Source organism: Platichthys flesus, chromosome 13 (assembly GCF_949316205.1).
Source record: "Platichthys flesus chromosome 13, fPlaFle2.1, whole genome shotgun sequence".
Lineage (NCBI taxonomy): Eukaryota > Metazoa > Chordata > Actinopteri > Pleuronectiformes > Pleuronectidae > Platichthys > Platichthys flesus.
The window spans coordinates 11,618,074-11,643,275 of NC_084957.1; the positions used below are offsets into that span (position 1 = coordinate 11,618,074).

At 44.1% G+C, this 25,202-nt stretch overlaps 1 protein-coding gene across 4 annotated transcripts; it reads right to left on the reverse strand.

The window, feature by feature from the left end:
* Positions 1-40: 40 nt before the first annotated feature.
* On the reverse strand, positions 41-24,688 carry cobll1b (cordon-bleu WH2 repeat protein-like 1b). Of its 4 annotated transcripts, none has more exons than XM_062403127.1 (14): positions 24,397-24,688; positions 24,105-24,185; positions 9,024-9,212; positions 7,522-7,726; positions 7,205-7,430; positions 6,647-6,691; positions 6,457-6,551; positions 6,066-6,302; positions 5,799-5,928; positions 3,650-3,866; positions 3,465-3,553; positions 1,728-3,103; positions 673-816; positions 41-577 (listed from the first exon to the last, which is right to left on the reverse strand). In XM_062403127.1, the coding sequence occupies exons 1-13, from the start codon at positions 24,435-24,437 to the stop codon at positions 709-711; spliced, it is 3,039 nt and encodes a 1,012-aa protein (XP_062259111.1). In that variant the 5' UTR covers positions 24,438-24,688; the 3' UTR covers positions 41-577; positions 673-708. The 4 variants fall into 4 exon arrangements, with proteins under 4 accessions (XP_062259111.1, XP_062259110.1, XP_062259112.1 ...); XM_062403126.1 differs by having other exon boundaries at positions 41-583; positions 24,397-24,687; XM_062403128.1 differs by lacking the exons at positions 24,105-24,185; positions 24,397-24,688 and adding an exon at positions 15,720-15,845 and having other exon boundaries at positions 41-583.
* Positions 24,689-25,202: the final 514 nt, after the last annotated feature.

Genomic DNA, 25,202 nt, shown 5'->3' on the forward strand with positions numbered 1-25,202 from the left:
GACCCACTGAAAGACATGACAATAATAAAGACAACAGAAATGATTAAAAAAAAACTTTATTCATAACAATTGTGCTTGACGAGAACAACAGGTTGGCTGTGCACAACAGTGTCCGTCTGCATAGTTTAATCACAACTCTGTAATACTTAAATATAGATTTTACTGTATAATCTAAGGAGCATTTAAGTACCTTAGGCTCAGACCTGTTCTGTCCTATACATCCAGTATTTTTTTTAGATAGCACATTATCTGAATAAATCCAATAATATTACAACTCTTGAAAATCAGTCAAATAATTTATAGAATCGTTCTCATTTAACGTTCTTGTTCCCACACAAACCGAAATGCATCAAATGCAAGATATTCTTCATCACACAAAATAAAAGCGAGGCAGGAAAATATGCAAGTCAGCCCTGGTATAGCACTTAATGGTGAGTGAGAAATAAACCGATATACACCAATTATTCATTTTTTCAAAATACATAGTTTTATGTACACCATTGCAGAGGTAAAAGAAAAGACAGTTCCCGCTTCTGTGTCGTGGGGTGAAGGGTTCGGGAGAACTCAACAGGATAAGCTACTCCTGGAAGAGAGAAAACACAATATTTCATCCATGTGCTGTGCACCCATTTACATATTATATCCTACTGAAATGTGCAGGACTTTGCTCACAGTAGATGATAGATCCTCAGAGGATTCAAGGCACTGCTATGGACCGCTCTCTCCTTCCATTTCAATAATCCCACTAACAGTTGGTAGTTCACCCTCTGCTCCCTGTAGAAGGGCGTCTTTGTCACTGTCTTTGTTTTCCTCGTCCTGCAACATTGCAAAAGAGAAAAGATGTCACTGAGGACTACATGTGCCAGAGAATATAAAGAGGAAACAGAAAAAGGAGACCAAGACTGCAGGTATTTTTAGAGCTAATAAAACAACTATATAGGCCCAAGAAAAGTAAGTGCAGTATTTCTACGGGTCACAATGTGAACTGTCACGTCTACAGACACTTCACATCATATCATGTTCTCTTGGACAATGTGAACTATTTTCTGATTTGCACAGACTATCTAAAATGTTTGGAAAACCATATCCACAAGCTTTGCATTTGAGATTTTTTTGAGATCACAAAAATGTGTGTATTCAGGATAAACTTGGCACTAGAGTTATTCCTGTCAATAAATAATGCACATAAATAATGAAGGATTTTATGAGTTCAGCATAAAATATAAACTCTGACTATTAAAATAAAAAAAAGAGAAATATTGATCAGATGGCAATACGAAGCAAGGCAGTTTTAGAAAAATATCTTGGAAGGATCTTTAATGCCTAAAGAAATACTTATTTGTACAAATGTAAAATGAATACAATGTTCAATCAAAAAGATTATGAGTATCATAATTTAGTCATACAAAAAAATATCCAATTATTTTTCTCTTCTTTTTTACAACAAAGATCTGTGGATTACAGTGCAGTCTGCCCTCACAACTGCAGGTTCTTCCCTGGAGCTCAGACAGCGAGAGGATACCCATCCTTCCTCATTAGGCTATTCTGTGTGGAATACTCTGCACGGGTAACGGAAAATAAGTGAAGTGGCTGAATTGTTGTTTAGTGATTTATTGTCCGCTGACTGTGTCCCACATCTTTGTAACACCACAAAGAAGTGCTCGGATCAGCAGATGCAGTGCGATCTTCTACTCAAATTAAATGTATGATGTGCTGTCAGAACTAACCTTGAGCTGAGACGATCCTTTTGTCTCTACGGCTGCCGGACGATTTGTAATCGGAGAGATCGGTGGCGACTGAGGTGACTTTGGTCCATGGGATAAGGACTGGCTCCTTTTCACTGCAGAGGTCACTGCCTGGGCGAAGCGGGACGGGTTTACAGGAGCATAGGGCCTGGCGGCTGCGAAGCTTCTCAACTTTTCCAAGCTCATCCCCAAACTTGGCTCTTTACATGGCAAACTGCTTTGCCTTGTCATGCGCATGACGGCTGGATTCTTGTCTTCCCCTTTCGGGCTCAGCTGGACGTTGCTGGTCCCCGTCGTGTCCTCTTGACACTGTGCAGGGGGTGAGGGAGGAGGGGGAAGTGACACTGCTCTGTCTACACCTCCTGGAGCCTCCCTCTGACCATAGCCAGGACTGGTACTAATTCTTTTGTCTGCTGCTGAAGTTACATAATACCCAGGTGTTTTTTTATGCTGTGTCAAGCGGAAAGAACCGGGCTTAGGTTTAGTTGCGGGTGGAATTTTCATCTCCTTGACCTCTGTCGGTGAACCCGTTTGAGACGCCCCATTAGCAAGGGCTGACATCTTTTCAGGGGAAGGAGTAGATTCAGGTGCATCTCCATTAACAGTGTCTTGGGCAGTAGCAGTGCTAGTCAGTAAGTCTTCCCTGGGTGCAGTCGCCGTCTGGCCCCTTGGTGCTGTGCTCTCCTCTAGCTGAAGGGAACCAATATCAAGTCCCTCTTCTGGAGGTGGGGGGGGCATCTCCAGTGTCAGAGCAACTTCAAAATATCTCAGCTTCTCCAGAGATTTCTGAGGCACGATGGTGTACGTTGTCATCCCCACCTTGGGGATGTAGTCCCTTGTCAGCTCATTGGAAGGCTTGGGCTTTGGCTCAGAGTCCGTGGCATAAATATTTGCCGCCTTCGTTGCGGCAGGGGCACTTGGCTCTGACTCCTGAGGAGGCGAGGTCTCCGGGATGTCGGATAAGGCGCGTCTCTCGAGGTCAGGCAGGTCCAGCTCCCCCGTCAAAGTGGCCATTTCATGCTTCCCCGATGATTCGACGCAGGGCGGGTCAGCTGCAGAGGGAACTTCCTCTGCGTGTGGTGGTGGAGGTGGAGGGAACGGTGTGAAATCTGTTTGCACTTCGGCGTCCTCTCCAGCGGGGCGTGATGTGCTGATGGCCACCGGGCTCTCCAACCTGTCAGCCTGCTCCCCGAGGGTTTCAGTGTTTGCCTGAATGGAGGCCTGTGCTTCTGCCTCCTGCATCACAGGGGGAGAGACGCTGACGGCTTCAGTGCGGCCATCCCCCTCAACACTTTGAGCCGTAGACTCTTCACAGACTGGCTGTTGGATTACAGTTTCAACTCTACCTGGACCATCGTCTGTGAGGAAAAATAAATGTGAAACAGTTTTCTAAGGAGATAATTCATGCATATTGATGACAATGATTGATATCTATGAGTGAGGGGCAATTTTGTAGAGGCTTAATTGATTTTACAGGGACTATCGGGCCTTGTCTGAGGGCCATTCTAATCTTAATAATGGTACAAAGGGCTTTAATAAGAAGAACACCACGCAGATAAAATGACAATAACACAATGGAACATGAGTAGGGAAATATAGAACAATAAAATATATAAGATCATAAAACATATAGGTTCAGTTTACACAATATACTTGTGGGAATCTTCACATCTGCATAATGGAAAGGTAAATACCACTTTAACCCAAGAGCAAACTCACTTGTATCTGCCAGCTCAGATGAGTCTTTGTCGGCCGTTGTCGTCACATCACTGAGTGTTGCAGGAATATCCACTGTGCTCTGCAGTTGACTGTAAAAAACAATATAAAAAAATAAAAGAATTGCCAATGCTAATGAATGAAAAACAACGTGGCGCAGCCTTGAGATGTCGTACTACAGTTCGTACTTGCCATCTGAGGACAGATCACAGGTCTGATCTTCCTCACTGCCCTCCATCGGCACTGGGACCGGTATGTCAGTGTCCGCGGCCGGAGACTGCAGCGAAACATCGGCGGAGGCACTGAGGCTGCCGTCCTCTTCCTGGGTGTCACCGGCAGACATTACTGAGGGAGTAGTCTCCTCCTGCTCCATAATCTCCTCCAGTGTGTTGGCAGCTGCACCTCCTGTAAAACATCATCATGAAGGATACCAGTTGAAAACAGGTCACATTAACCAAAATAGCATTAGTGGATAGGTCGAGTGTCTCAGATCACATGAATCTGAAAAAGGCTTTCAAATTCTCAGCTCAGTTGGTAAAGTTTTAAAACTATTTTAAGTTATTATATTTGTTTTGTTTGATAATGTTTGATAAAGTGTCCCATCTTAAGCATGAGAAACTAAGCGTCTAACACAAGTTGGCTCAGACTTTGCCATATGAAGAACTCAGCAGGAGATGGTCCAGGTCAGATGCGTTCAATAAAACATGTCTGGAGTTCTCAGGTGAGGGGGGGGCTGAGTAGAACACATGCAGGGGGCAGGATATGATCTAACACATCAACACCAGCATATTGACCCTTCTCACCAATTCCCATCGTCTTCCGAGGTTGACATATTCTATAACCCTAACCCTATCGTATTTTCACTGGGGAGCTGACAGGAGAAACTCTGGAGAATGTCTGGAGCAACTGACTCAGACGTTTGCGTTCTCACATAGAGAGAATATCCAGAGTCTGAAAGCAGCCATACAGTCTCACACACATTCACGGGTTCTAATAAGAAAAAAATGCATTCTCCTTTACAATCTTTTTCTCTTTTTCACTCGTTGGGTTCTAAACACTTCGGGGAAGTGCATCGCAGAGGAGCAGGGAGCAGCAGAAGGAATTTCAAGGCTACTTAAACAAAACTCAGTGTTCTCAGCCTCTGAACTCTACATGTACTGAGCCACGGTGGGCTGCTAGGGAAACAGCACAGGAAGTGATCTCTCACTGTGGAACTGTGGACGCAGAGGGAGAACAGAGATAGTGGTGTACACAGGCAGAACGGAGTTGTGAAATCCTTATGATTACATTTGCTGCAATAGTGACGATGGCTGATTTGAAGCTGAGAGAGTTTCTGATCACACAACAAGGATAAACTCATTAAGAAAACATGCAAAAGAGAGATAAAGAAAATTGTGATATCGATCCTGGATATATTTACAGGACGCTGGTTCTTTACGGAAGAAGAAAAGAGGAACTACATTTTTATCATTAAAGAATAAAAGATTGTTTTTTCTCAAACCTCGGTTTAAATGTTTTCTTAATATTCATTGTTTTTGCTTTAAAATTCTCGGTTTGCAGGATGGGTGGTGTTTCCCTCTCAGAACAATACAGCGAGGGTCAGATGTGTCTATACAATCACAGGAAAGTATGTCAAAGCAAGTTAATTATAAACATCAGAGGAAAAGTTCCAAAGAATTCAGACCCGAGAGTAAAAGTAGTAAAATCAAACTTCTCAGGAACAGTCCTCTTTGTTTTATTATGGTGGTTTGGGATTTGGGGAAATTTCACTGATATCTGAATAAGACAGACTTGACTTTTGATGAGATAAAGTGAGTACATATATTAAATAATTTCTCAAATAAGTCAACATGTATAGACGAAAACAGTTTCAGAGACTAAGAAAAGAGGCAAAGTTCAAGCGCTGAAACACTTAAAGACTGAATAAGGGCAGTATAGAGAACATGCTGACAGAGCTGCTGCAGCCCTGTCAGCATGTACTCTATACAGTCTTATTTGTGGAAGCAGATCCTATAGCGCTAAACAAAAAGCCTATTTAGATCCATCACCGTAAAGTTCCCATGACCATGTTTCCTATGTCATGGGGGCTAAATGAAGCACTACTCTACAACAACCACTAGGAGGCACAAGACTCTAATCACATGAAAAAGCTGTGGGCTGCAAACTCTGACCAGGACAGTCATGGAGGTTACAGTGCACATGACACAAATATCAGACAATCTATTTCATATTCCACTCAGCAGTGACGTGTTTGAAAAGATGAACCAACGGAGTGAGTGATCATAGAAACCCACAGGAAACGCTTATAAACATACAGAAATGTAAACAAAGACAAACCTTGCCCATTTTCCTCCAGAGGAACCGTCTCTGGGACCACAGCACCCGGGGATCTGGGGGGCGGGGGGGCCTTGCGTTTGGTCCTCTTCAGGGAAGACTCCGCCGATGACCCCCGACTTAAACCAGCCGCCTGAATGACAGCATTCACTTCAGACACATAATCACTGCAGCCAAACAGGAATCCTCTGACTGTGATTCTACCATTTACAGTATTTTTTGCAAGTTATGGCTTGTGAGTTTTCAGAGTTAAATTTTCGGTCCACGCACCTGGTCACCGTCCACTTGGGTGTTGGGTTCAGAGTTGATCCTCCGGCGGGCGCTGAGGTCCGAGGCGCCGCTCTGAAACGAAAAGACCGGAGGCAGGGGTGCACGTCTCTTCTTGGGCCCGTCGGTGGGGCTCAGTGGCGAGCTGAGCGGAGACGAGTTGGTGCTGGGTAAGGCCATGCTGAGAGGTCGGGGCTTGCTCACGAGCACCGGAGAAGCCGGGGCACTGGCCGTCGTGGCCTTTGAAAGAGCAAACATCCAATCAGAGCAAAGATAAGAGGACAAACACCAAAGTGCACGCGAACCAATGGCAAACCAAAGTAAAGAAACCTCCCTCTGAAGGGTACTTTCTAAAACATCAGTATCTTTGCATAATCAATGCACCGAAAAGTACCTGGTCAGAGTTCTTCTTGCTTTTTCTAAACTTGCTGAAGAGGCCTTTGTTTTCTTTCTCCTTCTGATTCTTAGCTTTGCCGGGCATGACCATTCCTAAGGGGAAAAACAATGATAAGATATCATTAGTTCTGACAATTAAATACGACAAGTCTCCTGATATCAGTCATAGAGTTTGCAAACAGAACTACCTGTATGAGCTGGTGAGGCTGGACACACAGGAGAACCAGGTATGCCTGCATAAACAAGGTGTGAGACTTTGTACAGAACCAGTGGTGTGTGTAGTACAGCAATAACCCACAATAAAGCTGCTTTTAGACATGCACTTTCTCCACTTGAGCTGGATGTGTAAACGCAATTGTCGGAGTGAGATCCTCTGGACTTTGTGAGGACTGTCTCTGCCTGGCCTCGCAGTTAAAAATGGAGTCCAGAGGAGTTGATGTGAGAAGGCAGCAGGAGATCATCCTGAGGATTCACCCTGAGCGAGTGGGGGGTGGCTGATGACGATTTTAACATGCAGCGGGAATCAATACGTGAATTCCTGCTTCTGCCTGAACGTTCAGCGGGTTTCAGTGTTGTTCGGAATGTATCCAAGCTGAGAATCCCCAGGAGCATTTTCATGTGGGAAAGAGCAACCTCCGAAAACCTCCGAAAAGGTCTGGCGGCAATTCTGAGGGTTCATGTCTGATAACGGCTTAAGTGAGCTGACGAGGGATTGGTATGTAATGTAACAGCACATTAGCACTCACCTTTTGTGTCTCTTGCATAAACCTCCCTTAATGCATAGTCATTAAGAGAACTGGTCAAGTCCAGCGGCGCAAGTGATTGGACATCTCTCAACAGGACAGTGGACTCTTGGGCGAATTCACATTTCTCACATATCGCTGGTAACAGCTGGACCAAGGGAACTCTGGGATTAACTCGCAGTATCGTTTTCTGGGTCTTCCTGTAGTTTATCACCATCCGAACTGTAGCCTGGAGAATAGAAAATGTTCCACTCAGCATACACAGCAAAAAGCGGCAGTTGCTTTAAGTGCCAGTAGGGTGTCCAAAGGGTTTAACGTACCTCGGGCATTTGAGGACTTGTCTTCTTATTTTTATCTTCGCCTTTAGGTTTAAGTATAATCTTTTCTGCATCCAAAGTTCCTATGAGAGCGTTGGGCTTGAGCTTGATGTTGTTCCTGTTGGCGGTGACCAGCTCTAAGGTGTGGCTCGACGGGTTCAGGTGATACGTTGCACAAAGCATCACCAGCAGATCCATCAGGGGTTTGCTGAAAGACACAGAGGGGGAAACATAAGCCTTACTAGGCCATAAGAGGGGCGTAGTGTGGTGAAAGGGATATTTATAACAATATAAGAAAAATTACGAATGATTTTACATTTTAGTTGCCTCGTTAAATGTTGAACGAAATAATCACCTCCTGTTATTTTAGGGTAGTTGTTGGTTAATTTGAAAAAAAGTCCACTGGTTTCATAGGTTGGTATATTCATTGATATTTAAATTTAAAGGAACCATGCAGAATATGTGGAAAACAACATAAAGCAAATTTACAGTAAGCTACAGTGGCAACAGTAGACGCATGAGCCTTTGCTGAAATGGATAATACAGTTAAAATGCGATGCCTTAAACTTAATCCTCAAAACAAAGTGTGGAATCAGTTGTGCGGGCCGGTTTAGAGGGAGAAAAGAGGGCGAAGAATTCAGTGCCTAATCCCTTCATATCGGATTGGGCTCAGTCGTTTCTCAAGAGGGCTGAGCTGCAAAAGATACCTGTGAAAGAGTGTTTGTAAACAGTGTGCATTGTGAGGCAGATAATCATATCTTGAGTAAACTCTGTTGATGGAAAGTCAAGGCAGAAGGACACGCAGACCTTGTACTGAAATTAATTACTTATATACGCTGTGTAACATTCTATAATGAGAAAATCTAAACAGATAATTGATTCCAACTCTGAGTGATGAGAGAATACAAACAAAGTAATGAAATCCATTCGGCTCCATGAATGCATATCAGCCTAAACCACACATTCAAGGACTCCACCTATCTGACTCAATGTGACTCTATGTGATGACATCAGCGTCATTGCGTAATGTTTAAACTGTGAACTAGTGCAGTTCCCGTTCCCCCTAATCCTGCCTGTTTGGAATGGCCTGTTTGCTTGGCCTGTGGTGATGCTGGTTGCAGCTCTGTAAAAGTGACCTGCATGACTCAGTCCATATGGAACCACTGAACGCCAGTAGGCAAAACCCTCAGAGATTCAGTTACAACAGAGCACTGGTGGCCAACAACAGAGCACTGGTGGCCAATTTATTCAAAATGAATTAATATTGAATGTATTTTGTTTTGGAATAAAACCAAACTTCACAGTGCACATCCTTGAGCCCTCAACAACACATGTGGCAAGCTTGAAGCCAAGAAGATGAACGGCCTGTTCAGTCTATACAAATACACAATGGTGTTTCTACCAATTTTCACAAAAAAAGAATCATCCTTTATGTGCAAATTCAGCAAAATACATGCATATATGCCACAATCTGCATTTAAAATTTGTGAGTGATTCGACTGTACCTGCCGTGGACTGTGGTCATCTTTTCTATTCCCCCAGGCAAAACCACAACCAGAGAGAGGTCCTTATCGATGAGGTTCTCTTTCTGGTCCATGGTTAAATGAGGGTTTCCTGGGTACCACTGAGAGAAACCTGGGGAATCCAGATCCTTTAGTCCTGGTGGGGACGGTGCCTTGCTTTTGGTCGACACCCTGCATTCAGGAAAAGAAAAGGGTAAATTATTCTCATTGGCTTCAGGATTTCACGGCCCAGGCACACTCAACAGTTTCAAGATGACTGGGTATGGTTTTCCACTTGTGTGCATGTGTGTGGTTCGTTTTTAAAAAAAAATGCTTTCTGCTCCTTCAGACAATAACCTGATTGAAAATCCAAAGTGCACCAGACAGCATGAAAGGAATCCTTTTTTCCTCCCTCAGGTTTCAGACGGCAGTGAAGCTACTACATGAAAGGGCCGGAGTCCGCTTTACAAACAGGTCACAAGACGACCCAGTGGACAGATTTACTCATTGAGCCTGAAGAAATGGCTGCGAACGGACGGACATGTGAGAGAGCGACGAGTAATGCGGCGCAAGATAGAAATTTCTCATTTAATACGGTTGGTCTGGGCCCGACATTAATGGAAACTGTGTCAATAAAGTGTGGGAGAGGGAGCAGGAGCAGTCATGTGAGAGTTACAGACTCTCATATGATGCAAAAAAAAAAAACTAAACATAGGCTTATCATTATTATTGATTGTACCACTGACTCCATTTGTTGCCAAGATTTTCTATCAGCTGTGAGACAGTAGGACAGAGTAACACGTTTCACAAAATGCTCCTGAGAAGCGGTGAACAATAAAAACCTGCTGACGGCAAGCAACACAATGTTTTCATTTGAGCGGAGGCCGTCATTACTGTGATGGAAGATTAGCTGTGAGCCATTTTGTTTTGTGTCGCCACTCACTCGGCATGAGAAGCTGCAGATGATGAGATAAAAAAAACACACAAAAAAAAACTAAGTAAACACAAGATTACATCAACTCAGCAGATGCCACGCTATCGTGCTGTAACGCCACCGAGTCGCGCAGTGAGCCGAGGAATCCCCCGGCTTCAGAAACATCAAGTCAGTGTTTGCGGACCCGCAGTGGCCTGAAGTTCAGCCTGTGAAGTCTCACGTGGGGGCCACTGCTCATTCAAACAAAGGAATCCGAGCAATGCAAGGTCACAGGCTCTGATGAGGCACGTCTAGCAAAGGATTATTAGTCTTGCTACGGGGGCGGCTGTCCTTAATCACTGAGACTGCGGCATTTCTGGAAACACACACACACAAACACACATTATTGTGTTTCATTCAGAGGGTCCCATATTCTGCAGATATGCTTCTCATGGAGTCAGTATGGAGCGTTTGTTTCACTGTTTTCATACATGTGATAAAAAGCAGTGTTATATCAGCACGGCCTCTGAGGTCACAACGTACATAGCACACAAAAGTCTCAGTCATAATTGTTGCTATTTGCGAAGTCTAGCTATTCAAATGTGTTAACTGGAACCACGTTACGACTGTGTGGGAATAATACCACCATGAGAGGGAGGGCATAATAATATAAATACCAGTCCTTCATTCCGAGTGCCTTAAGTATTCTTAACTCCATAAAGTGACATCCATTCCAGAGAGAAGCCATGAAAAGAACATGTGTACAATCTGTGTACAATTCTAGAAAACAGGACGACATGGTGAATATCCCTCGTATGTCTTCAGTACTCCCACCAGCAGATGTAAGGGATCATCAGCGGATGTGTTTCGGCTTTTTAATCACAAGACGCCCTCCTCTGAGTCAGGCCTGCCGCAGGCTGATCCGACCTGGGAGCGTGTCCCTGACGACTTGGGGCCCAGTTGGGATCCTTCCACCTGATCCAGAGTCGGTGACGGCACAGTCTGCTGTCTGTGAGGTTCCTTTCATGGTCTGTTGCGACCCCTTGCACGTGCCTGATTTAATAACAGCCCACTGTTGTTTTTAAGTCGTTTGTGTCTGTCACTGTGGTTCGGTTTTACGATTCTATGTCCTCATGTTGTTGCTTGTTTATTGAGCTGAACTAAATTTTCCACCTGGGCAGACAAAAGAGTTCCATCCTATTCTATTCTATTCCCCATTGAACGGTCTCAGATTTCCTGTGATTCTGCAGCAGTTAAAAAGAATAACAACGAGGAGGACTGAAGTGTTAAAGGATATGTTGACAACAACCTCTTCTCACTTTGTGGAGTTAGTGTTCAGTGAGCCATGCAGCCATCAGACACAGGTGGCTGTGGCATGTTATTGCTATGGAGCCTATTGCTATAACCACTAGCATAACATGTTAGTGACACACTGTTAGCCAAGACCTTAAAGACTTGTCTCTGAAATCATCAATATACTGTATTTGCCATCTTGAATTTGTTGGCAAGAGTTATACTTCTCGTATAAAAGAAAATATGCCACAGTCACAAATAGACAAACTATCACTGCCTCACAGGTTCACACAAACCTTGGTCTCATGTAAGTAATATTGCTTTAATGCATTATCGTCTAGTAGTCTTTTAACAACTGCTCTTGAAATCCATAAAGTCGAGTCCGAGGTCGGCCAGTATCATCCTCGGTACGAAAGGAAGATACTCAGTAATGTGAGACATTGCAAGAAGAGCTGAGGCAGCAGCAGAAAGAACAAACAAGCAGTGAGAAGATGGACACGGCAGAAACACACTTGTTTGCTGTTCATCTTTGAGCCAGGAAAAAGAAAGCCACCATCAAGTAGCCAGCATCATTCTGCTGTGTGAACTGAAACGAGCTGGAATCTGTCTCAGAAAATAGAATCAAAGGAACAGTTCATCCACAACCTGGTTGCTCAGGACAGGACAGGAATGGGTTGCACCAGTTGTGTCTATGTGTTTACGTGCAAAGTTATTCATAGGTCCGTTCTTAAGAATTACTAAGTACTTCCAAAGTAGCTATCCCCTACATCAGATTGTACCAGAAAACCTAAGCAAGGCTACAAAGACTTTGCTTCCCTTGGTTTCTTTACAAACAACTTTACTTAACACTTCTAGATCCTGAGTAAAAAGACCAGAGGAAAGAGGTCTGCACGATCTTCTCTCAACAATATGGTTATCAGTAATAACCATAGACTGGTGGGTGTAAAGATGGATGACCTGACTGCTCCCCAAAAATTAAGCCAAAGTGTCATCTACCGCCTGGCTGCGGTATGGCTTATGAATCTTGCATCCTCCATGTTAATTCATGGGACATGGACCAAATTTGTATTTATCCACAGATTGTTTCGGCCATTTTAGCTAGTTCTTATCACACTAATGTACGTTGGGTTTATAATGAGTTATTTCATGCTAAAAGTCAAGATTGACAGCGGAGAATGACGATGGCAGTGTTCTTATTCGGGATATTTTGGCTTTGTTTCTGGACATTGGGAGGAAGCGGAGACAAAACATTCATCTAATACGAGTCTATGCAAGTAACTAGTTAGGATTCTTAACATGCTAATATTTGAAAATCCTTTTTGAAAAGCACATCACACAGACATACTAATAGACATAAATTATGTAATATACAGCCAAACTATGGATACAGTCATTCTAAACAAGGACAAAACTTCACCAAACATCAGTATAATGCCATGGAAGTAAGAGATGCTGCCTGATGCCTGAAACGTGTCTTCTCGTGTCTTTAATTTGATTAAAAAAAATGAATCAATCAGATTAGCCAGATTTTGTTTTTGTTCCTTTTTTGCATCAGCTTCGTACTACACGTGTTTGATCTGTCCGTCATCATTTCCACCAAATAACCCAGAGAAACCTGTTGCAGTGACCTGCTGGATTGTGAAGGGGAGACTTCATGTGAAGAAAGAGAAGGCTGCACACTGATGCTGTATTGATAAATCAGTTTTAAACCTTTTAGGATGTTTATTAGGCCATGTATTTGATATGATGTTGTTTATCTAAAGACTGTACTTCTCCTGTTGGCAGCTAGTATGTGAAACGAAGGGATTTACTAGGGATTATCAATCAACTGAAATGACTCCGACAGTTTTGATGACATTTTAGAGCTGTGATGAGATATTTTCATTTAAATATGTGGCAATGATTAGACTAACAAACGATCAAATCTTTTTGTTCTCCAACTGTTTGGATTATGGTGATTAAATGCAGTCTGGAGTCTGTTGATAGTCTTTACATTGACATATTACATCTTATATACAATATAAAAATGACCATAAAACGTATTTGAAAATCTGGTTTAATCCTATATGGTTTATATGAGCATCCCAAAAACTAAATAAGTCCTGTCAGTATTCCCATGATATCTGCTGTCTATATTCATTGTCCCCATCACACATAACGATGTTGACACATAACTCAAATTTCCCCTTCACATGGAGCTACATGGTGAAATGATGAGGCTGATTTACATAACATCTGTGGAGTACACAGATGCAGCGCATGGTGGTACTCCCCCCCCGGGTCCCAACATTTAGCCCCCTGGGGGATTGAAAAAACAGATAAACTGTCAGCATGTTGTTAATTTTATCCAACACTATCGTTTACTATTATGGGATGCTACAGAAACTGGGACTCCGCCACCTCCAGGGACCAGCAAGAGTGTTTAACACATTTAAGGCTTGTGAATAGTGAAAAGTCGACCTCTACGAGTGTGAGATGAATAATACCACACAGATAAGAAATTGTTGATGTGAAACCAGCACGATGACCATGAATTCCCTGCAGAGCAAGTAAACAGAGAGACCAGTTAAAACAGACATTTACTCTGTGGTCTCCACTGGGTACAAAGTCCCAGCTTCATGAATCTGGCTCTTTATTTGGCAATGGGATTTTAACCTTTTCTTTTTCCACACATTGTGACAAATGGTCTAAAACTGGACCTTGTTAGTAGATATATTTAGAATTGATCCGGTTCTTATATGATTTGCTATAAATGGATATAAAAACGGTCACGTGATATTCAACTGTGAACAATTAATATATTAACACGGGGGGAAATGCACAACCGCCCCGCCTCAGGTTCAGGGTCAGCCAAGTGTATACAGCTGTGTCATCAGTGATTTCATCAAGACACCTCGAGGCTGCGACAGACACAGACACACAGGCTGGATTGTTTTTGGCTTCCAGGCCTTGTTCAGAAGCCCAGGATGTGTGCCTGAATGTGAGGAGACGTGTTGAAGCTTGACTGGGCTGATGCCTCATTCACCGGGTTTCCCTGGAAGGTCTGACACTCACAAACAGGCCCATGCAATCGCACAGGACCCGTTCCTGACAGGCCTGATCACAGGCTACAAGGAAATAACAGGCCTGCTGTCGATCGGCCATTTACTGTTTCACCGCACGATGTTTATGTGAACTTCACTGGTGCAAACAAATGGACTCAAATATCCAAATTAACACTGCAAACTATGGTGGCTTCCTGAGATGGATTTAACAACAGCCATAAATCGATTTGTGAGTTGAATATGTGCGTGAGTTCAAACAGATGTCTGGTGTTGTGCCGCACACCTGACAGAAACGTGCTACACAGCTTGAAGCAGTTGAGAAAAGCCTGCAAGTCTCCAAAGTTCAAACAGGCCTGGTAAGAGTTCAGCTAAATCTTTACTGATGAGCCTCAAAATGATAAAGGAAGGCAAAAGCAAAGGCCTGCAGAAGATCCAGATGCTACATCTCGGGTAAAAATACTTGAAATACTTTAGGGCGTATGTGTGAAACAGACAGAATGACAGCAGGAGAGGGGGGAGGGTTTAAAGACTGGTGGAAATACAATACTGTCCTTTCTTTAAAGTAATCAAAACTGAAATTTCCCTGCATTCGTTTGGACCGTACTCCAGCTGGCAGGACTTTTACCAGAAACATCGCTGTCACTTCTGTTTGCTTTCCTCCACCCGATCCAATAAATTCCCTTCAGGCAAAGTCCTTGATCAAACATAACAATGATCAAGTGGGAGCAGCCCAGAGAAGAAACCGGACCAAAGCACTGGCAGAAACTTCCCTCTGAGGGTCTGAGGATTATGCAGAATGCCTACTGCGGTATGTTAGCAGCTGCTGAGCAGCAGGAAGGAGCCCTGAGGGATTTCTTGTCCACAATGGCTTCATGTACCAAAACAACCAACAAGATTCCAACAAGGGTCCTTCTGCCCGGGCACACATTCTGACAACACAAAGATCATTCTAAGAAACGAGAGCAACAATTCAATGCTCCGGGGAGCAAAGCGCACGGCTCCACAGGCAGCGGTGCACTGGCTGGCTGTACAGTCAAATGTACAGGTTCAAACATGCCAGAGTGCAGCAGGTCCAACACACCCTCCTCTTCAAGCCAGAACACATGCCACGGTCTTATTAAACTGTCTGTATGATAAGAATAAAAGTGCAAAAACTATAGTTGACGGTGCTGTCTGACACTTTCAGAGGAGTTCCTTGACGGCACTGCTGTGTTGAGATAATACTATAGACATAACAATGAGCAGCAGGTACGTGGAGTGCAGGTGTGACAGACCTGCTTTTCCTCTCACTTTGCCGACCCTCCATTCCACGCTCTCTTACCTCTCTGACTGACGCCGTCTCCGCTCAAATAATTTCCATGCTGCTGCGGTTGTCTCCCATGGGAGCTCAGACAGACTAAACAGTAGCAGTGAAGGTTTTCAATAAAATTTCAAAAAATAGTGGCCCACCTTTAATGCCACACCCAGGCTGTGACATCAGAAATATGTCTCCCCTGAACCAAATTCCCGTCGGCCCCCTCGCTGCGTCTCTGAGAGCTCCGGCGCTGTCGGTAGCTGCCTCCCCCTGAGGTCATGAGCAGCAAGGTAAGCAGCTTTGCCTCCCTGTGCAGACATGAACCTGTGGGTGGGGCCAGAGGAGCAACAGTAGAAGCCACACTGCAGCCCGAGAGCTCAGTGGTTAGCGACTGGTGTAGATAGGCTGAGTGATCATGTTGTGTATTATGGAGGGGAATTGAAAAGGTGTCTCTTAACTCCATTAGTGTCCTCTCACAGTTTTGGAATCCTCCCACTCCCTAATTTAATCAGATAATTCTCCTCTATTTAATTTTCACATAGACATGCAATGAGAAACTCGGCCAACTTTTCTGAACCACACCTTAGCTCAACACAACTGACTCACTTCCAAACCATGTTAGATGACTGGTTAGTTGAGCATAACAACAATAAACTAACACAGGCATGAAACTCAACTTCCTGACAGTCGGCCCTTCCTCCTTTTGAACACTGACGGGCCTCACGTTTGTTCGGTGACGATTTGATCATTGTTCCTCACTTCAAGGCCTAAAACTGATCTGATCTACAATCAGCTATGATTCCATATAACACTGTTCCATTAGGAAAATGACAATTGAAACAAAAGCTGCGACTACAACAATATCCTGATGTCAACACAGATATTCATGAGAGCCGTCCGGATGCTATTTTCAATAAGAGCTGTCAAAAGAGGCCGTCAGCACCTGGCACTTAACAGATCCTGGACGAGAAAGCAGATGTTTTCATTCTTAATTTAATCAACAGATTGAAATATAACAAAAGAAAGTAAAACTCAGTCGTCAATGGGGAAATACACAAGTTGCTGATGAAATAAGCAGTCGTCTTAAATTTAATTAAGCTGGTCCTAATTCCACGCACATTATAGATATCAGTTCCCTAAACTTGCCTGATTATTTTTTCATCGAGTGAATTGTTCTCTGCCAGATGGAGGAAAATGCTCTCTCTCACAATGTTAAAAAACCTAGCTCCGCCCCTGGATATGACTAAACTTAAATGGATTCCTCCCAGACCCATACCAAGTGCTTCCACCAGGTCTAATGTTAATCAATTCAGTTGTTTTAGCTGCACATACATACTGTGTGTACTTCCGTGAGTAAACAGTTTTATCTCTGCTTCCTTTGCTTTGAAAAGATTATCACAATCTCGAGCTGTGACCTTGGCTTTGAGCCTCATTAGGAGCCTGTTGTGACTTTCCTATGATCACAGAGCATCCGATTAAAAAGTTAAAAATAAAGTTTCCGACACATTGTCTGGAACCCTATGACTTCCACTACGAACATTGTTTTCCTGCAAATGTGATTGAAGCGCTTGATAAAAATCGATGGGCTTTGTCCAGCAGACTGTTCAGCGCCTGATACGGAAGCAATAGCTTAGACTTTCCATTGTGAAACAAGTCGGCGGCCCTTCACTTTCACTTAAGAATGTGCGCCCCGCTCTGCAAACAACCAGCACAGAATACCTCCACTGATAAGGAGGCTAAGTGGCGAGCGGAGATGTCGGTGTGTGGGAGCGGGGAGGAGGAGTTGAGAAGTTGGACTGGTGGTGATGGTTATGGGTGTGTGGGGGGGGGGGGGGGGGGGGGGGGGTGTCCCTGAGAGAAGACAAAACATTGGGGCCACAGAGCCACAGCTGGTAATTTGAAGAGAAGTCACTCAGAGCAAACTCTGTTTTTTTTTAAAGAGGGTCTGGAAAGGCCATTAGCATCGTGGTGTAAACTGTGTGGGGTGAGGGGAGATTAGGGGGGGGGGGGGGGCACAGGGACCCGATGAGAACGTCCCACTTCCGTTGTGTACTGTTTATTATTGCAGGGCAAAACAAAAAACTTTTTCCCACAGTGTTTTTTCCAGCACAGGCCTGGATCAACTCAATCCCCCCTGAGTGTTCTCAACACCAACATGTAGCATTCTGAGAAATCTCTGTGCCAGTCAGTATTTTCATGATCCAGCTCATTTTCACTGCGTTACCTATTCCCTGTGGAGCTCACGCTTGCACTGTCTGATACTACAGCAGAGGCAGAGTAAGATCGCAGGCCACTATGACCTCAAGCCCGTTGGGTAATGATATCTAAGATTAGAGCCGAGCGACACATCGGTTGGCCGATAAAATCTGCTGATATCACAGATGCACAGTTTCCAATGTTTGTTCCCTGATATGCGCACAATGTACGTTTTGGTTCCTGTTAATGCCAAATTTCATATTTTTCAATTCAACAAATGTATCAAGAAGGTGAAATAACTTGCAGAGAGAAAAAGCACTCACAATTACAACTATCACACTGCGTTCTTTCATCTGAAACAATGCAGTATTGTCTGCAGCAGGAACTACAGACCAGCTCTTCACTCTCGCAAGGATCCTGGAGGGGGCCTGGGAGTATGCCCATCCGGTCTACATGTGTTTTGTGGATCTGGAGAAGGCGTATGACCGGGTCTCCCGGGAGAATCTGTGGGAGGTGTTGCGGGAGTATGGGGTAAGGGGGTCTATCCTCAGGGCCATCCAATCCCTGTACTCCCAAAGCGAGAGCTGTGTTCGCGTCCTCGGCAGCCAGTCAGTTTCGTTCTCAGTGGATGCTGGTCTCCGCCAGGGCTGCGCCTTGTCACCAATCCTGTTTGTGATATACATGGACAGGATATCGAGGCGTAGTCGGGGTGGGGAGGGGTTGCAGTTCGGTGGTCTGAGGATCTCGTCACTGCTTTTTGCAGATGACGTGGTCCTCATTGGATCATCGGCCTGTGACCTTCAGCACTCACTGGATCGGCTGGTGGCCGAGTGTGAAGCGGCTGGGATGAGGATCAGCACCTCTAAATCTGAGGCCATGACTCTTAGCAGGAAACCGATGGATTGCTTACTCCGGGTAAGAAATGAGTCCTTAGCCCAAGTGAAGGAGTTCAAGTACCTTGGGGTCTTGTTCGCGAGTGAGGGTACTATGGAGCGTGAGATTGGCCGGAGAATCGGAGCAGCGGGGGCGGTATTGCGTTCGCTTTACCGCACCGTTGTAACGAAAAGAGAGCTGAGCCGCAAGGCAAAGCTCTCGATCTACCGGTCGATCTTCGTTCCTATCCTCACCTATGGTCATGAGGGCTGGGTGATGACCGAAAGGACGAGATCACGGGTACAAGCGGCCGAGATGAGTTTTCTCAGAAGGGTGGCTGGCGTCTCCCTTAGGGATAGGGTGAGAAGCTCAGCCATCCGTGAGGAACTCGGATTAGAGCCGCTGCTCCTTCACTTAGAAAGGAGTCAGCTGAGGTGGTTCGGGCATCTGGTAAGGATGCCCACTGGGCGCCTTCCTTGGGAGGTGTTTCAGGCACGTCCAGTGGGGAGGAGACCTCGGGGAAGACCCAGGACTAGGTGGAGAGATTATATCTCAACACTGGCCTGGGAACGCCTCGGGATCCCCCCGTCAGAGTTGGTCAATGTGGCCCGGGAAAGGGAAGTCTGGGGCCCCCTGCTTGAGCTGCTCCCCCCGCGACCCGACCCCGGATAAGCGGATGAAAATGAGATGAGATGAGAGGAAATCTTTCAAAAGGCATGCTCTCCATCGGTTCGTGTGAACTGAGGTTCCTGATACTTCACCAAAACGGCCTCATCCAGTGTCTTCATTCATTGTTCGGTGTAAACCAAATATTCAGAGTTGCACAACCCCTTGAGCTGTGGAAAACAAAAAGAAAACTCTACATTTTGTCTGATTGTCACTGGGGTTACACCCATTTCTCACAAATGCAAGAACAACATCCGTCCGTCCTGATCTTTTGAAGTCCAGGTCAGAGGAGGAGCTTCTGCATCTTTCCCCCAACTTTCCCTCAGACGAAAAAGGCCTAACTGAGCTATTTATGACCTAAATTTACAAGTTTGTGTATTTCTACTCAACCAGATTCTGCAGCTTAATCCAAAAGTAGCATCTCAGAGTCAAAGTACATAATGAAATACAGCTGCAATAGAAACAAAGAGACTGGACCATTAAGGCAAAGTTGCTTCACACACCGATATGCTTGTGTAACGGTGTAAATATGTTGTATGTTAAATCCTGTTCAATGTGAGACTGCAGTCATAGTTTTTGATGTATTTATTTTATTTTGCCTTGTCTTTTATTTTGAAAACCCTTCGCGGGAGCTCCTGAGGGATTAAGTCTGGTGCACTTTGCTTTTATCTCAGAAGCAAATGCTCGTGCTGTGGGTAGGTTGTCCCTCTGTCCTGTTAGTGTTTTAGTTAGTTGCTAGTGGTTAATTTAGTGTATGAAACGTGTAGTAATATGCACCTTTTCTTTTGTAGAGGACTGTGGCTGTTTGTGACAGGTATGTTGTTTAGTAGAACTAATTGTCTAACACTATACGATCACGTGATACTGAGAAGCAGATGCTCACGCTGTGGATGACTGTGGCTGTTTGTCCATTATATGTTACAGAGAATAAAGTTCAACTGTTTCCACTAAACCTGACTGAGTGAAGTAAATAAAGAAAGCAGCAGAGCAAAACAGAGACCGTCACACTTGCATAATAACGACGGTTCAGTACGAGACAGTTTTGTCCGACACTACATTCGCCACAGAACCCACGTGCACAAGCTTCTGGGTGAATGAGAGAGCGCCACCAGGAGAACAATTTAAAAAGGTGTACACTTCCCCATCCTGTGCCCGGTCGGTGTAAGCTTGACTCCATGATTTGTCATCAGTTGGATAATTTGCTATGCAGCTTGTCAACGTCTCGTTTAAACAAAGCCGCAGTTTACTCAACCAGTGCCAGACGTGAGGGGGCCCGGGCCCTTTTTCCACACGTCCAGTATCTCATCGGAACAAGACAAACACTGATAATGAAGGTCAAACGAAACAAGGCAATTTGTTTCTCTGTCACGTAAAATGTCCGAATGTTATTGGAGATAAATAAAAGTTCCCATTGAGCGCGCACAAAGGTCGTATTCATGTTGGCCCGTATTCGACAGGCCGAGAGTGGGAGGCGTCCAACTGTCGTGCCCTGGAAGAGCGCATAACAGAAACAATGAGGGGCCAAGTCCTCCAGTCTGTTCAGTCAGTGTACAGACAGAATCTGTGCAGCCAATCTGTTTAAATATGCCGCCGTGCATAACACTCTCATATACAAACACTCATTATTATTATCAATCATTATCATTATCATTATCTACTTAAGAGATTTAAAGGTAATGACTGTAAATGCCAACACGCTGCGTTTCATAATGTTCATAACTGCCCAGTGAGGAGTATCCACTGGTATTTACGGTCAGTGCGTTGGTTTCAGTGTGGCAACAAAGACCAGCCATTCTTCACCCCCCCTCCTCTTGTTGTTGGCCATTTGTACTGTTTTAGCCCCGTGAAGCAGAAATGATCCACCAGCTCATCAACAGGCCGAGCTGAACGCTGATTTTCTTTTCTGCTTTATGGCATCTTTAGTGGGCGGGAGTGTTTGAATGACATCTTTCATCTTGCTTTTTGGCCCCAGATGCTGTGAGTAGGCTCTGAGAGGGCAGCGTGCTGTGGGCCACATTAAGTCTCCTCCTGGATGAAGACAGCTTTGTTGTCTCCGAGCATAATCTCAAGGAGGAGTACTGAAATATGCTTCAGTCCACTCGAAGCCCTGGGTTTTTATTATCAATCTTCATCGTTTCTGTTTCCACTCCGACGTGCCCATCTTCTTCAGCTATATCTCCAGTCTGGCCAGTCGATCTCGCCATGATTTTCATCTGTGGCCTCATGTGAGCAGCTGTGCCCTTGGACTGCCTGCATGTCGGGGGAAACAGCTGTGGGGATTCACGATACTTTAACTAATTCCACATTGTGCCCTGAAGAAAGCCAGCCATGTGAGATCATGGTTTAAGGTGTGTCCAATTCAGCAGGGCTTCGAGCTCCAAGCCGAGCACTGGTAGAATATAAACGAAGGAAGACTTGTGCGTCTTGGTACATTTAGAGACACGGAAATAGAAACTAGAATGCCACTCAGTAGAGTTCATACCTTCACCAAGGCCCAACATTCTTAGCTTTGCGCAGCGCTATCGTCCCTAAAGTTGTTAGCATCCTCGAAGACAGTCAGACCTCATAGTTTCATACACAGTTGTGCACGTACACACAAGTGTCATGCAATGCAGCTCTCTCTCTTTCCCCCCCTCGTCTTCTGATAGAGTCTGATCTGGGAGTCTGAGAGTGGCATTCAGGGTGCATCCATCTGAATCCCAGCTACCCCTTTAAATATCAGTTCTGTGGCAAACAAAACCATTTAATTTATTATTTATTCATTCAAATCAGAAAAAAATTCTGACCCGTACTGCATCCTTCCACCAAGTTTTGTGTTGGCATCATGGGGCTAAACTAAAACACAACCTCCTTACCTCAGGTAAATACTGTTCCAATTAAGGTTCTGATTTTGTACAAATAAAATCTTGAAATGTATTTGTAACCGAGCCAGAAAATAGGAAATATGAGGTCACAGGGGAAAGCTTCCTATATGACTGCATTTGAAAAAGTGAGCGGCTGCAGCTGCACATATAACATATATTGGCTCCAAATATAATAAGCCACAAATAAGACTCGGAACATGTGTCCCTTCGCCCACACCCTAGCAGCTTATGGAAGAGTGTGGTTTACTTAAAACAGTCAGACCACAGAGTGATTTAGGTAGTCTGCTGCTCGCCGCTGCCAGGGAGTGTGGCCACGCTCCCAGATTACAAAATACTTATGAAATATGACTGCGAGCAACACCAAGAGGGTGTGTGTGTGTGTTTTTGTGTACGATGTTCCTGGATGCTAGTTTTTTTTTCCACAAAAGGAAAATTGAATTATGCAGGGCAGGCGTGGAAACTTCCCTCTCATGGAATCCTAGATTGGAAACCATCATAGGTTCGAATTCTCACCTCTAATTAAAATCTCAAAAACCCGGTAGATCTCTCCTGAAGGCCAAAGTAGTGACTGCAGATTAAAGAAAAAAGAAGTCTGGAAACTAACTCCCCCTTTTTTTTTTTTAAATGATTCCAACCACTGGAATAAAAGCAGCTGACATCATCTCTAAACCCGTGAACCAAAACTGATGGGAAATTCCATTGTGTCATATATTCACAGCACTTTTTTTGGCATTTTCTCCGTGAACTCTCTGATTATTGGGCATGACAAATGAGTGCTTCATAGAATATCGGTTTCAGGTCCAGCAGACGCAAGACTTCCTCAGAGAAACAGAAAAGACGGTCCTGCTCATCACAGAGACAGAGGAGGTCGAATGGTTTGCCGGCAGAAAACTTCCCATGACCTCTGCATATGGTCAAGGCAATTTCTCAGTTAAAAAAAAACAAAACTCAGAGCAGGAAATGAGCAGAGTTCAGAGGTTGAAACGTCTGCAACAACTGTGACTTTGCTGCGTTCGGACTGGGTCAAAGGAATGTGTTGAAATTGTGTGCGTGTGTGCAGATGGATTCATATTTACAAAGGTGGCATTATGCTCGTGTCTTAAACAGCCGGGTCAACGCTCGCGGAGAGATGTACTGGATTTTGGTGTGATGTGTACATTGAAAATAAAAACGGACAATTTCTTGACCTTCCTTTATACTTTATACTTAAAATTTTTTTTTTTATATTTGACTCAGTTATTCAGAGAGGGGTAAATGTGCCCTTTGCTTTCAGCCTCCACATGTTAGGAATGAGCTGCAAGAGATGCTAAACCTATTGAATCATTACCCTCTCTTGGCTCATTTTAAAATCTTTTAAAGTCAAGTTTTTTTTAAGATTTCATAGAACATGTGCTTTATATTTTCCATAAGTCATTTTATAGACACTGATTGCTGTGTGTTTATTTTGTTCCTTCTTTTATTCATATTTCAAACTCGATCAAGAAGTTGTGTTTTCGTCTGCATTTGTTTGTTTGTTTGTTTGTTTGTTTGTGAGCACAATCATGTAAAAACTACCAAACCGATGACATTTTGTTGAGGGGTGGAGTACGACCCAAGGAGGAACCCATTAAAGGTTGGATCCTTTTTGTGTGACTGTGTGCAATTTAATGAAGCTCTAAATAAAAACACTGGACGTGGTGAATTTAGATGTGGTCTCTTAGGGAACTGTTTGGCCAAGATAAGGTTCTAGTTTACTTCATTGCTGCCCACATTGACGAGTGACACAACCTTCCTGTTAAAATAAAGGATGGATACAAAATAAAACAACCTATTTAGGCCTCTGACAGTATAAAAGGGTCCTGGACTCACAAGCTCCCATTAGTTCTTCTTGATTTCCCCTGTGATAAAACAAACAGAGAAGGCAGCAGCTGCTGATCACTATGACAGATCTACTGAACATACCTCAGAGCTGAGCTCCGTGGATGGGGCAGGGATCCGTGATCATCCATGACGAAACTCATAGGTTTCTCAAAATCCCTCGGACTAAAAACACACACAAACACAAAAGGCACAGGTCATTTCCAGCAGCAGCAGCAGCAGCTCACATACTGAATGTTGTGCAGGTTCTTCTGAGCCGATGCGAACACCGACACTGAAATGTGGGCGAATCCCTCACGAGATCATCTTCTCTAGTCTCCACATCGACAGATTGTTCTTCTCCTTCTCACTAGATATCGAATGGTCCGTCTCTTACCATGAATGCAGTCGGTGGTCGATGCAGTTGTCCACTTCCATCAGTGTTCACACGGGCAGGGCGAGTTGTGTTGTGGAGCCGTTTGCGCACACGTTGTGTTTGGATGAATGATCCATATTTCCGTTCAAGTCCTCTGTCTCTGCGCCTTTACGCAGCACATTGCAGTGTGGTGCGGTGTGTGTCTTTTCTGTGTGCTCCTCCTGACTCTGAACCCCACACTCCAACACATCTAAATCATTTTCCCTCCTCACATGATCGTACACAACTTTTTTCCCTCGGTGCATCCGAGACTGAGATGTGGAGAAGTGGGGGGCGTCTCTCTCTCTCTCGCTCTCTCTCTCTGTGATCCTCTCACTTTACCTTCCCTTCGGAGGATCCTGAGGAAACTGCACGGAGTCCATGTTCACGTAACACAATCATATCTCCACTAACAACAAAAAAAGCTCGTCTGTTTTCTGTGAAATAAACTGCACAAAAAACCCACCAGCGTTTCTTGTTGTTTTCAACTTCCTTCTAAAAAAGTGTTTCATTTGTCTGCAGTGACATCGTGTGGTAAAACATGGGAACTACAAATCTCCCGCTTCCCGTAAATATCAACACAAACATTTAAAATTTAAATATTCCAACTTACAATTAACATTAAAATCTTTGATCAGTGATGTCATATACGGATTTGTTTGGATAAAGTCCTGTGATACCTCGCTTATAATACTTGTAATACCACTAGTCTGAATTACTTACCTTCTCAATCAATCATTTATTTCAGTAATATATTGTATTTCTTTTTTTTTATTTAGATTTTAGGT